Raw genomic sequence first — 15053 nt, 5'->3', positions numbered from 1 at the left:
ATATTTAATGCTGATACATTATATAGTGCTCAGGTTGTACTCTGAATAAAAAAGTAATAAGAGTTTTAGCTCCGTAGCCAGTCTTTCCCCAGTTAAATATACTTCCAATACGTGTGGGTTAGTCTCATCTACATGCAGCCTCGTAACCTCTTTATAAAAAAAAAGTGATTGAAAGATACTCACTGATACTTTATTCACTTCTTCTTTTATCTCCTTTCTCTTTTTTTACATAAGCACAGAACGGATACGGCCATTGTCTTATACCAGTAGAGAGAGACTCTTTACTTGTTGGAGAAAAGAAGAAACGAAAATATATTATTTTTGTTCTTTGGCCAACGCGAGCTGAATTTTAATCGTGCCCGCGCGCCACAAAGTTTAGAGTGTGGAAGCGAGGTGAATCGAAAATTTTTCGCCACGCGTGCGGATTATGTATAATGCGGTAAAGTGGCAAAAGTCGTTAGATTGACCTCTATTTTAATTGTTGCTGTTGTTGCTATTTTAGCGAAAATTTGATATTCGCATTTTCTGTAATACTTTCCCAGCACAATTTTTAAGCCCTTGCTAAAAAGAAAACAACATGCTCGCAAATGGATACATTAAAATTCATTTGTATGTCATGAAAATATTGACAATCGAGACACGTATACGAATGTCATGTTTGCTCAGTCCTACAATGGTTTGACCGCAACCCACATCAAAAATGAAAAATACCTATTGACCCAGTTGCTGAAACTTCAGCAGCTCGCGAAAAGGAAAAGTCAAACAATCAAAAATCTGCTGTGGGCGCGAAAAACAGGAAGTCAATTGTCAAAAGCAAATACACACAGGCGATAACAAAAAAAGTGGGTGCGGTGTGACACCTGGGCTAAATCAAGGCTAGAAAATCCCAGGGACGCAGTTTGATTGTGCGCGGGGGTAAACCGATCCGCTGGCTATGATAACATAATGATATTTATCCCTCTCTCTCTCTCTTTCTCTCTGTTTTCCAATCATCGCGCTCTCTGAACATCGAACCTTCTGATAAACACAGAGTATCTCGACCAAGTCTGCGGTAGCATTGTCGTTGAAAATCAGCTGGTGCACTATCGCTCTCTCGACTATTTTTTTTATCAGAGGGAATTCACCGCAGATAATCTACCCGTGATATTGGTGTGTTCCTGAGTTGTGGCCTGATTGCCATCATCAATGCGGCGTATGTACGCTCTCTCTTTCTCTCTCTTGGATATAGCTTATTACCCGCAGTGGTTCACTCCAGAACTCACTTTATTTCCCATTGGAATCTCTTGCCAATACCGAAGTACGCCGATAGATATGTATCAAAGCCGTACGATGTATCTTGTATATACTCGTGTATTGGAGTGCAATACTTATTAATTTAGATATTTAATTGAGAATGCCACCATTCTTGGTATTTCTTTTAATTTAATGAATAATAATATCTGTGTCTCCAGCGAGACATATTTCATACATATCCATTGTGTTTGATCGACATAAAAATCTGTGATACGCGACAGATGTAAAATCAAACTTTACTAAAGCCGGACAGTGCGAGAATAATTGGATTGAAAATCAGACGGATAGTAATCTAGGCAAACAACAGATAATCGATTTTCCAGTAGCAAATAAAAAGGAAAGAAACAAGCTTTTATCTCTTTGACAAAGAATCATGAAGCTGTGAACACGAAAGAAAAAAGGGCAAAGGGAAGCAATCGAGAAAGGGAGGTCAGTGATAAATTACGAGGAAAAAGTGGCAGCAGCAGTAACAACAACGGAGCTCGCCTCTGGGTAACTCAAGAGCTTGCGGGCGGCTCGCGAGCACACATTCTAATTAGCGGTGTATACACGCAAGACGGCGGAGCGAGTTTAATTGGAGGCGAAACTCTCAGCGCCTATATCGAGCCATTCGCGCACACGTATGCACACAGACACACGCACTCTTTCGTGCTGCTACGGGACACCTGATCGTACGCAAAGGCTAATAGACCGAGAGAAAGATAGGGAGAGCGAGAGAGAGGGAGAGAGAAACTTCTGAATTATGACGCAAGGTAACAAAATTCTACTATGAGAGCTACTGAAATTCACTCTGGGATCTCTTAATTGGATAATTCTAAATGATCCGAGTGATGAAGCTTTTACGCTCTTGTGATCTCGTTATTCACGGGATTCGTGGCTTTGCTATTGTTACCGCAACAAATGCTCAAAATTTGATTCTGTATTAAGCACAAGTTTCGATTTTCTGACGGTTAGGCAAATGATAAAATGAACGAGAGGCCTCGAAATTATGGTATTACGTTCAATTTCCCGCATCGCTCGTTCGCTCAAGAGAGAAAGAGAGAGAGAGAGAGAGAGAGAGAGAGTGAGAAGGGCGGGAGAATTTTGAAAGAGAAACTCGATATTTTATCTCGAGACGACAGCGCGTATCATGAAAACAAATTACCGTTTTCATAATGATCAAGATTTAAAGTTTGCCGTTTTCGAATATTACACCCATATACTTCACAAAGCGTGCTACTACTATGACATGTACTTATCTTTCTTGAAAGTTATGAATATCAAGAAAAAATAAAGTTTAGTGAAATTGCATATCTATTTTTAAATAAACGTTGACATATTCTACTACTTGCTGTGTAGCTATTTGTAGTATCGAATCGTCTATAAGACATTACGCAAGCATTCTAGTTACAGTTGGTTGTGTAAATCGATAAACCCTACGTAAACACAGTACATAATGACATCTAAATCAATAAGTTCTCCTTTGTTCTGGGGAATTCTTATGACGCATGCAAATAATCCAACCCCTTTATTTTAAATTCAAGTTCTTCTTGTGTCTGTAGCAATCGCTCGGAGTCTTGTCGAACCATGCACGTCACTAAATATCTTTCTCCATTTGCATACCTCGGCACTCGCGAATGTTAGTTCTAATGATGAGATTAATTATGCGACGCCGGCAACGTAGTGGCACTTTCGGTGTCTTGTATGTTGCATGCGTGTGACAACGCACGTGCCTTGGCAATTAAGTACTGGATAAAAATTAATTAGCGCTTGTTATTAAGAGCAGAACTCCCAGTCTTTCGTGGCTAAGGATTACCTGCTGACTCTTCTTCTTCTTGGTAGCAGCAACAGCAGCAGCTGGCTAAACGTAGATATACAATTAGTCGTGGCAGATGCTGCGCAGCTACATATATCACGCCAAAACTAATTGGTTTTGCACGGCGTAATATAGTCGATCGGGAGTATTCGTTCGAATTATTTCGCGATAAGATTGGACTGATATCGGCGTAATTATTGTACGTGAATAGCTATTATGGCTGGTTGATTTCAGATCCGGAGTGATATTATCATGTCACGAATATCGCAGAGCGCGAGGAGAGCACACAGAGGCAATTTCCCAGATAATTTTGGACTTTACGTTTGGTTATGATAATGAAGCATTAAATTAATTAGCACAACATTGCATTTCAATCAGTGTGATGTACATATTAACAGAGTACAAACGGTCACGCCTGCGCATCCTGCTATTATTATCTTGCATTATACGCGATATTGTTAAAATACAGGGAACAATTATAGAGTGAATATATCTGTACGACTGTTTATTTTCTAGAAGTTGTTACATCGTTCCGGCAATATGACGATTTACAGTACAATATCACCGGGTCCTTTCTCGCTCGGTCTTTTATGCACAATATCTGCTGAATTGCAATTCGGTAACTCGGCACTGGTCGCATTCTATGCCGTGCATCGTACTATTGTTCTCTGCACTTATTCGACATAAATTTACCTCTTATTTCAACAAATATTATTATTAAAAAGGGCAAAAAATAATTGAATTAATGACCATTTTCGAAATGAACTAAACTTATTTGGAATAAAAATATCGGCGCAATTTTCAGCTTCACGTACAATGAAACTTTTTTCCGCTCAAAAAAAACCGTTACACTCTCTCTGTTACACTCCCTCGAAATTGTCTGGTTTTTATTGACAATCGATAGAAACTAAAAGAGATTAAAAATATAGAGCATCTACGAGCGTTGAATTAAATTTTCCAATTGCTCGATAAAACAACAATGCGCAGCTTATTAAACAAATCCGTTTTCACTTTCCCAATCTAATTAAAATTACGTGGTCGCATGAAATTGCATTATGCATAGCCGCAGCTAATTAAGTTTTAATTGTCATCCCGCTTATTGACATGTACATACTCGTGGGGAATAATATAATAACATGGCTGCGTTTTGTTTCCTTTTCATGAAACTATAGTCGCGCATATATGTTAGCAAGCAACCCTCAAGAGCATATGTCAATATCCGACGACGACATGTTCCTTTTTCCCTCTTCAACGTGGTATGACTTGTTCAAGTTCGCTGAACAAATGTGTTCGCGCTCATTCTCTCTCTCTCTCTCTCTCTCTCTCGCTCTTGCAAGATGCAACGAACGTAAGACATTACTTTAAAATTTTCTCTAAAAAAGAATAAATAATTATTTTGTTGACTTTAACAACATCGAGTTATCTTATCGTAGCTAAACAAAATAAACAGTAGTATACAAAACATCAGTGGAACAAATGTAAGTTTGGTCAGGCATTAAAGCGCTTGTAAAAGATTCATGGTGGAAACGAATTAAATGTTGTATACATCCTAATGGAAGGAAAGATTTTTATCACTCTGTCGGTAACTTATCCGTGTGATAATAGCCTCCCCCACATTTATCATGGAGATTTTCCCCGTGGCATCAATAAGAAAACGTGTGCGTAAACACGTATCGAAACAAACACAAATTTAGTCCCACGAATCATCCCCGCGCTTTCTCGTTACTTCCACTATTTAAACACGCATGGTTTCGTAGATCTTTCACTCCCCCTTCGCCGTCAACTTTTTCACGAGGTCGATCGTGTCATGCCAGAGAAAATTCAGCATGACAAGGGAAAGAGAGGATAGAGAGAGAGAAAGAAAAAGAGAGAAGTGTAAAAGAAGAAAAAACGAGGCAGCCAGCGTGGTCGAGAGGATCCGATTTGTCCTTTGCTTTCTGCTGAGCTCGTTACACTACACACACGCCCTCCAGTTTATCATCAAGCATTTAGCTAGTAGAGTTTTTTTAGAGATGGTTCATTATAGTCTAAGTAGTGTATGCATTTATGCGACAAAAACTTTTGGAACAAAAGCTTTTAATATAGCATTTATTACTTCTTATAAGCCCGCTATAAAAGACGCTGTATATAAGGACCGAGGTTGATAGCAGTAAAAAGTTATCCAATTTTTCGTTAGAACGCACGCAATTTGCCGCGTCGCCTTACCTTGTTCATAGTGTAGAAGAAAAGCGAGAAAAAATAGTAGGAGAGAAAAGAGCAAAGGCTCGTGACAAACATAAAACAAAGCCGCGCGTCGAGAAAGACTGAGGGAGGGAGAGGGGGGGGGGGCGGAGAAAGAGAGGAAGAGAGAGAAAAAATCAGAGATTGGCAGGACGTCGTAAATCGTAGCAAATGAAGCGATTGCCGGTAACTCACGTTGAGCAATGCTTGTATGTTGCAGGGTGCGATGGGCTCGTTGTCGAGTACCAATGGCACTTTGAGCATCACAACAGCGAAGAAGACGTTGTTGGCCGCAGGTTGCAACTGCAAGCCAAGCTGGTGGAGGTTGTCCAGCAGCAGCGCCCAAGGATTTATTAGGCCAGGGATGAAGATAGAGGCGCTTCCGATGTAGGCCCCAATTGCTTCACTCGCACCAGCGAGGGCGTAAAACCTCCCACTACCGCCACGCACACTACCATCACCACCAATCCGCCTCATATCGACGACTAACGTGCGCGCGTGCATGAGACAGAAAGTGAGAGAGGATCCAACACGCAGCAGCCCCCACGACGACGTCCAGCAGCAGCTACTTCCACGTCGTCCTCCACCCCACGTGGCCTGCACTATTACCTGATAAGGTGATCCCCAAGCTATTTTATATAGATATGTAGCTATTATATATATACATATATGGATGATTCACGTTTATTTTTCACTGCTCCGTCCACGGACACCATCCCTTTTACTACGATTTTTTTCTTCTGCAAGCAAACTCAACTTTTCTGGCTGTCTATGCTAACAATTCCTTGATCGTACATTATCTCTGCGACAAATTAGTATTATTCGGATAGACGAAGCAATGTATTTTATATCTTTTTCCTATTGAAATCATCAGATGGATATTTATTGTAAATATTTTGTTGTTTGAAAATAAATATTAGTGATTTTTTAAATCACTGTTATTTTAAAAATATGAGTAGAATATAAATCGGATAAAAGCATACTATAAACAATCTTTGAAAAGTAAAATTCTTTAATAACTTTAGCATGAAGTAAATAAATTATACGAATAATAAAAGAAGATAGAAGAGGATTTTTGTCACGGCAGAAGAATAATTTACTCAAAAAGCTTTCAGTCCCGCCGAACGAAAAAAAAGGCTCATATAACGTCGAAGAGTGCTTGATGAAACATCTCTCACTTACCCCTTTTACCACGTTTACCTCTTCTCCTGCCCTTTTTGTGAAAATTTCTCGACGTCACCTGAAAAGTCATGTTCCTAGCGTATATACCTTCCATTCGCGAAATTAATAGAGACATTCCTGTATGCATACAAACGCACACTCCGCCAATGAACAACATACATGCTCGCCGTCATCAAAGAAACTCTTTATATATTGACAGGAAACGCGCTACGACAGGTTCTTGGCACTTTGCCACGCTAATTGGCCTTTCAACCGAGTCTGCCTCGTCACTTTTTCTTTTTCTCTTTCTCTATTCCGTTACCTGATCAACTTTCAATTGATGATTGATGTGGGCGCACACGCACCTATAGTCATGAACAATTATCCAGGCGCGTTGCAATCAAATTCTATACGTAGACCACATTTTGTTTTTTTCTACAAGGTTTTTTTCTTTTATTCTCTCGGTCGATATGGTCAACCGAACCTGGAATAATGGGTCGTTCGTCTTTGCGCATGATAAACATTTTTTACTTTGATAAAAAGCTGCTGATTGTTCTTTTCTAAATTGTGCCTTGAATGCGACAACTAACCAGGGGTACGTTGGTTAATGGTAATTCAATCGAGCGGTATTCTTTATTTAAATTGCGTTTGTGAAAATTTGGCATAGCTTTTTTTATTCAAAAGAGGCCGTAAGTATCACTTTTCAGAGATTTTCAACCGTAACGTCATTGACAGTTATTGATTTATTCAATTTCTTTCATGAATTTTAATGTCTCACCCTTAAATTGGCATGAAGAGTGCTACGTCAATAACATATTCGGCCAGTTCCAAATTTATAACTTTTAGTGTGCATTCACTTCAAAAATCTCTGCATTATATTATTTTTCAAACGATTGATTACGAATAAAAAAAAGTACTCTTAGGATTAAACTTGGATGAAATATTTTGCTAAAAATTCTTACTAGTGACAGTATTACTATATTGTTATGTAGTGACACTTAAGAATATATTGACGAATATATCAAACGCTATAACTTGCTGATGTGAAAATAATTGCTTGTTTGTAAGAAAGCGTATAATTATATGGAAAACTTTCCTCAAAGTAAACTAGAAACTTTTTGACCTTTGAGGTTGAAGCCTCGTAATGGTAAAAACAATTTAATTACAAAAGTTATGCGAAACTAAAATAAGTTACCTTTCTCTCTCTCTCTCTCTTTCTCTTTCTCTCTCCTCTCTCTCTCTCGCAATACTTTGGAATCCCTATTGTTGAAACTTTAGAAATTTTGCTGCGCTCATCTGTTGAACTATCAATTAAACTTATAATGCCTAGCCACTTCGCATTTAATGGGCAGATGAAAGATTTGCTCTTCAATTACAGTTCCATAACAAAAGACCGCATTATCACGTTCTTTCTCGAAAGAAGAAAAGTCTACTATTTTACCACGAAACACATTTCAAACTCTAGACTAAACTTCGCTCCAATCCACAATCAAGAGCATACAAATTTCAATAAGCGAATTCGACGAACCGCAATCCGCTGAAAAGTCAATAGCTGCAGTATATTAACCCCAAGAGAGTAATAGCAGTTCTAACTAAGCTCGTCGTCGTCGATGCTACATCGATCATGCATGGTAGCTCACGGATGAGTTTGAAAGCTCCGTTGGCAAATGGATCGTTTGTTCTCTGTTCCCGTCAACTGTTCTATCGCGCCTACACGCATTATACATCCTCGCTCTGAAAAATCGATTACCCAGCAACGGTACATGTAGAGCAGCAGGCTAGACTTTGACTCCGCGGCTGCGTGCTCGCTCTAGCACAAGGCTGAAAAAAGGGATGGATGGATATATAATGGTGCAAAGCTGAGTTTTAAGATCTCCCTGGGCTATTTTAATGCCAAGTAGAAACATACGCGCTTATAGAAAGACGCGAAGGCCTTTTCATATTGACCCAGCAAATCCTCGGAAAATGGGCTACCTCTTATTCCACTATACTTGAGGTTATACCGTTTCCTCGAGTTTTCGACTAACTTTCTCAATTATCGATACTCGCTCCATACGATTTATACTGGTATTGTATTTGTCGCAGGCAAGTTAACTTGATTGAACATATTAACAGTAAAAATCAATTGCTAGACGATTGGAGAATGATAAACCGCCAGTAATAGTATCGGAATTGTCATTAAGACTATATCATTCGGAAATAGAGACGTACAAAATATTCCCCATTAATGCAAATAATCAACTTGACGTTGCTCACCAGCTCCATTAAATAAGCAAAGCAAAAGTAAACAAACTTACCATCTTTCAGTTTTTACTTATTTACTCAGTACGCGGCTGCTTGTCGCTGGAATCGTCTCTTTTGTACCTCGCGGCTTTATAGCGCCGCGTATAAAACAAAAGAGTCGCGAGAGTGCACAAAACAAAGTTTTCTTTAACGAGATACATAAAAAAATATGTCTCGCAGGCACTGTTGAACAAGCATTCCAAAGTCAAAGAGTTTATTTTTGTTCTTATCTTATATCCTGTCTCCCGCGAAGATGCTTCGAAAGGGAAAATTTTGTAAATCATTCGGTCCCTCTTGATCATTTATTTCGAAATGAAGCAACAGCTCGCATTGTATACTTGGATAACGTACCAAGGAGAGAGAGAGAGAGAGAGAGAGAGAGAGAGAGAGACAAACAGACAGACAAAGATACGGAGCATCCCAAGTGATAAATTACGAATCCGGAGTTGAATATGTTAATATGCTTCCCTTTATTTGACGATTAATCTCGCGCTCTCGACTTGGCAGAAAAAAAGCAAATACTTATCATTGCGTCAAGCAATGAATCCTAACAAATGGCTACAAACGAGAAAAGCTTGAGAAAGTGAATTATAATTTGGTTTGTTTGGTGTTTGTTGGTAGAGCTGGAGAAGCGGCCGCAGCCGCAGCTGCCTCGGAGCTCTGAGGAGCTGGAGGATTTGCAAAAGCTGCTGCACTTCCCGGAGGAGGTGGCGCTTAGATTGGCGGAGAGCGAATACCAACTGTTCTATCAGGTGCCGCCAGGTGAATACCTCCGTCACGTCTATCAAGCTTTAAGGACTTCAAAGCAGCGCCATCAGCAGCAGCAAAACCAACAGCAACACAGGGACCAGGCGAGCGAACAAAGCGCCGGCCCGAGCTTCACCAGCAGTTACACGCAAACCGAGGACAAGGCCTCTTGGCCTACCTCCACAGCTTCCGTCAACGTGCAGCATCTCGCTGATCGTTTTTCCGCAGTAAATATCCGTCGCTTTCTCTCCGCCCTGTTGTTTGCCGTTGCTGCCAATAATGTGCATTTCACAGGTGACCTCATGGGTGGTGCACGTAATACACAGTGGAACGACCAGCGAGGAGAAATTGGCCCTGCTCTCGTGCTTGGTGAGAGTGGCTCAGACATGCTGGAACATCGGCAACTTTAATTCCGCCATGGAAATAGTTGCCGCTTTCAAGTGAGTATTCTCAGCAGCTCTTCTACCTATACAGAAAAAAACAAGGCCGCATTATTTCGTGTAAAAGACAATGGCTAACGGCGAACTTGGAACCAAACTTCCAGCAAAGCAGGCTCGAGGATGAAAACTTCATAAAGCGTTACAAGCTCTCGTAGAGCTCGCGCAAAAGAGCTTTCGGCGTCGTAAAGGGAAGATTGTTACGCCCGCCAAGTTTCCACCGAGAGAGGAGAGGGCCAGCTAGGAATGAGGGTTTTTACCGAAAAAACGGCACATAGGCCTTTCTATTCGCAAAACTACCCTCGCTCTCCCTTACGTTCTCGAATTTTGGGGAACGACAGTCGTTTTGGCGGGCTTTCGCTCGCGCGATAAAAGCTGTGCCGCAGATGAAGATCCAACGAATAGTTGAAAGTCGCGTGTGTCGTTTGCGTCGAGCGACATAAACGCATCGTATACGCACAATTATTAACGGTCGTATCGTCCAGCTCACGTTCGGCTAACGACAGGTCGTTCTGGAGCTGATATCGTCGATTCTTCGCAGAGCTCCGCTTAAGTACGCAGAGTAGGGAAATGGCAAATCAATCGCAGGCACGGATTTTACGACTTTGGTTCTCGTGAAATGCAAGCATGCGCCCGCGCCGGCCAGAGTCTCACATTGTTCGCTTGGGCAAACGCTGTCTAGATAAGCTTTCAAAATTTATCGCCATCCGATACGACTACTGCCACGGTTCTATCTCCGTCGTCCAGAATTAGTTTTAGATGGGCTGCTATTGTTGCCCTTTCCAAAGACAATTCTATATGACAATTTTTGAATGAGTATTGTTTGTGCTTTCAGTGAGAGCTTCATATACTGCTGGAGTAAAACCGAAAGTTGTATGGAGTTAGCATTCGATATAATCGCGGAATAACTCGATATGGATGTGCGATTGTTTGACCCATTTCAATTAGTAATATTAAGGCATTACTCCTCGCAAAATTTGCCCGCTTGCTCTTGATATTGATCTTTTGTTCTTCATGCGTCTGATTTTTTCACCGTGATCGGACAAAAGCCTTGTATGGAATTATTATTCAATAACTTTTCCAATAATAATGCGCATTCACATTAAAAAACCTCCCCGCCGCTTATCAGTGCAGTTCATTTTACAATGATGAAACGTCGTTGAGAGAGTTATAGCAACGCAAGTGCGTTTTATGAGCCACATGTACGTCATAACCTGTTTTTCATTTTCTACGAAACAATTCTGGTAAAGGCAATTCGTGTACGAACGGTGCTGAAACTTAAAGATGCTTTAATAAACTTTAAATCCGATTAAAGAACGGTCAAATTAAATTATTACGGGTCACGCTCACCTAACGAAAGCTTAAAAAAAGTCGCGACAGAGTCGAGTAATCTATATCTGAATGGCGCGCCAACAGTAAAAAAAAACGGCATAACAAGCCCTCTATAAGGCAGATCTCGCGGTAGAACCGCGCAAAGTACGTAGAAAGAATCAAAGTGGAGAAAATCGAAGAAGCATTAAGTGGTAATGAGACAAAAGGCGTATAGAAACACAGAGTCTACGGGGAAGCAGGAACTGGAAGCGAAATCGCAGAGCACGGGCGTCGAGTACGAGGAAGTGAGAGAAACAGAAAAAGAGAGAAAAAGGAGGAAGAGCGGTTGGCTCTGTTTAATAGCGCGCGAGTGAATCGTTGCCGAAGGCTGACCTTTGTACACTACTGCCTGTGTCAAGATAAAAGTAGCGTTTACGGAAACAACGCGATTTTACCTTCCCTAGCAGTCGCTGTAAAACGACCAAAGAAGAGTAAATCCCTCGCCTCTTCCCTCCGTACTCTGATATATTTATTTTGCGGCCTCTTAATGAACACGATCCAATGGGAACTAATTTTTCGTTGAGTGCTCCCTTGAGCTACTCGCAGCAAACAGAGACAAAAAGACGGAGAAGAAAACGTTTGAACGCTTGACTACTTGAGCTTTTTCTTTTCACATGCACACTCACACACACACACACACACACGCACACACACACACAGATACACCCACCTATTGCCTCGTTCGCGATACGATTTCAACACTAATTCATGTTCGTCCATTGTAGCGCCAAGTCTTGGAAATAGAAAGAGAAAATAGTCATATTAGCTGAGAAGAACCTGAAAAATGAATCACTTTTTGTAACCTCGACATTTTTAATAAATACAGGTTGTATGGAAATTCAGTATCTGTAAATTCTTTTTTTTTTTCGTGGTTTTTTGACCAGAAATTATTTTTAACGCGAAAAAGTTGACCGTAGATTTAAAAATTGAAGCTTGCACGTAAAAAACAAATGTTAAAAACTGCTTATTCGTATTTACTTAGTACATCATATCCTACCAAAATAAAAATAATGTAATGCTTGAAAAAATCCTATGGCATAACAGCTTTTATGAATATTTTATTTATTTCTCATCCTCTAGAGGTCCGCGTGGGTGAATATAAACAGAAAAGAAAAACAAATATTAAAAAATTGAATAAAATAATCCGCGCAACCGCGAAAGTGTAATAATAAATATCAAGATGCCGGATAAGTAAAGATGCGTAGCAAGTAGAGTGAAATTAATTTCCGCAAAATTATGCATTTCGCTAAAACCAGCTACTTAACGGTAAATGCTTCAATCCACCAATAGTGGAGCCTATTCATTTATTTATTAGAAAGTACTCCTTACAAATACCGAAATAAAATCAACAGCAAGAATACACAAAGTTCTTGCTCGATCAAAAATATAAAGTCTAAATTTTTCATTACGGGAGATTTAATTTTACAATTTCCTTATGAACCATGTGGCTAGTTCAAACAAGCTTTATTTATGTAAGAATAAGTGAAGTTAGCTTTTCCCTTTAGGGCGGCAGAAAAATAAGATCAATTAAAACTAGTCAATAATTTTTCTCTAAAATAAAAGAGGGTGAGAAATTTCGAAGACGCTGGTCCTTAATAAAAAAAGTTTGGAAGAAAAAGTGGCACCAGCTGCATTATTAAAATCGTCAGTTAGAAGATGGAAAAGGGCTTCAACTCTCTCTTCCGGGCATATTGCACACGTGCGCTGGCGCGTTTGCGCAAGCGTGTACTAGACGCGGAAGTTCCGGGTGCACCCATTAGCCTGGCGTCCGTAAACCTTTACGAGCAGCCTCAATTTCCGTCCGAGCGCATCCCTCTGGCAGTTCTCTCTGTCTCTCTCGAGCCACACATACAACTTTTCGATGTTGACGCTCGGGATATCACTTCATAAGCTGCCTCTCTCCTCTTAAGACTGAAGAGTTACCAAATTGCACTTTGCTAGCGACTTTATCACTTTCACTATCTCGCCGATTACTCTCTTTAATTATTCGACTGGGTATTTTATCTTTACTATTTTTCCCCTTTGAGTTAACTTGCGAATTTGAAATTTGACATAGTTAGAGTCCATCAGAATGTTGAATGAATTGGTAAGCTGATATGTGTTTATCGATTCTAGAAAGTCATGCGAAACCTTCATTATTACTCGGTCCCTTTTCGAGGCTAAACGCAAAGTAAATTAACAACTTTGTTTTGCGTGCTAAAACTTTCATGTTGTCATTTTCTCTGAAAAGATCATGTCTCTAAAAAAGGGCAATTCCATAGCCTATCGTAATAGTGTATAGTAGCCGCAAGCATGACAAACTTTCGTTTTACCACCAAAAACTTTCTTACTTTCACTTTGCGCCTCATCATTACTCGCTGCTGTTCACATCCACGCCCTCGCTATATCCATTTGTCTTGGCGCAGCACTCTCGTGTCGCTTTCGATGCTCAACCGCAGCAGTTCGCTGTACATCCGACCACTTTGAAATTTCGCTAAGACGCTGCCGCTCGCATTTCCAGTATACGGAGGGCGCAACCGCACACCAGCGCCAATGCGAAAGGCATCAGCAACAACAGCCCGCGGATCCCCTATTATATATGGCCAGAGACTGGGCAAGTTCCTCTCCTGGATAAGCTTACTATTCGACGCGCAAAGCGTATATCTATAGCTTTATAGAAAATCGATCCTATCTCTCGTCCACCAACCAGTTGGAGCACTTATATAGGCCAAGGAAAATTCAACAAACCTTTCGCTTCTCTCATGTACATTTTAGCTCTCGGCCTTTTCTTTTTTTGGTGTGTGATTTTCTTACATTGTTGACGAAAAATTTTGTAGTGCATATCAAACCTCGTTAATTTAAATATAAATACGGCCATTTGTTACTCTAAAATGAAATGCTTTGTTAGAGAAACTTCTCAGAGAAATTCAGAAATTTATTTTTATTATACAAATTATCCTGCTGTAATACTAATTTTGGCAAAGTTATTAATCTCAATTGAGTTTAACGAGCAAAATAATAATTATAATAATGGCAAGTTACATACTTCGTAATTTTATTGAATTTACTTGCAGTAAAATGCTGTGAAAAAATCCTAACGGTATTCGCTTGAAAATCAGTGTCACGTACACTCTTGTTGATTCTATTCATTTAAAAAACAATTACTTTTGCTACGTCTACTTGAATAGTTATGTTTCACAAAAACAGTTAGTTGGTAAATATTCCGACGGTTGCCAAGCGAAAAAGTACCACTTGAGGATTATAGTTACAAAAAATGTTGTATTGAAATGTAAAAAAAAACGAACGAAAAGGTCGCAAAAAATTATTTTTTCTGTCATTCACACATATGACAGAAATATTTCTGTTATTATTTTCTCATATTTGAAAATATATTAGGATGATATATTGTTCACGCAATTCATTGAGAATAGGAAAATTCCGTAAAGCTAAATTACTATTTATCGAGTCATATCGGGATAAAGGTTGAAATATCGGCTATTGATCGTTTCAAAATAAGATAATAATGAGAATTTGATAACAAAGTCGAGAGTATTCAATATACTTTCAGTAAGCTCATCTATATTTATTAAAAGGTATATATAAAAATCATTTTTCTACTACATCGATTTGTCGCCCACGTGCCATATATTTCAAAGTCAATTACAAGAACAGTAGTCGTAGAAACATTTACAACCGAAAGAAGAAAAGAGAATATATTGCTCAACTAAACTATTCGACGAAACAAAGTAACTACATCCAAAGTAGCA

The 15053-nt window shown here is 39.6% G+C and overlaps 1 protein-coding gene across 1 annotated transcript in view; it reads left to right on the top strand.

Moving 5' to 3' along the window:
• The first annotated feature begins 9377 nt into the window (after nucleotides 1-9377).
• Nucleotides 9378-15053, top strand: part of LOC131664936 (1-phosphatidylinositol 4,5-bisphosphate phosphodiesterase epsilon-1-like) — a 29779-nt gene continuing 24103 nt past the window's right edge. Inside the window, exons 1-2 of the mRNA XM_058936427.1 lie at nucleotides 9378-9726; nucleotides 9794-9939. Coding sequence (XP_058792410.1) covers nucleotides 9917-9939 — 23 coding nt within the window. The 5' untranslated portion in view covers nucleotides 9378-9726; nucleotides 9794-9916. The remainder of the gene's footprint in view (nucleotides 9727-9793; nucleotides 9940-15053) is intronic.

The sequence above is a fragment of the Phymastichus coffea genome, unplaced genomic scaffold (genome assembly GCF_024137745.1).
Source record: "Phymastichus coffea isolate CEN01 unplaced genomic scaffold, Cenicafe_Pcof_1.1 PCOF00046, whole genome shotgun sequence".
Classification (NCBI taxonomy): Eukaryota; Metazoa; Arthropoda; class Insecta; order Hymenoptera; family Eulophidae; genus Phymastichus; species Phymastichus coffea.
Note: the sequence above shows the minus strand (reverse complement) of the source record. Positions and strands in the feature narration are given on the sequence as shown.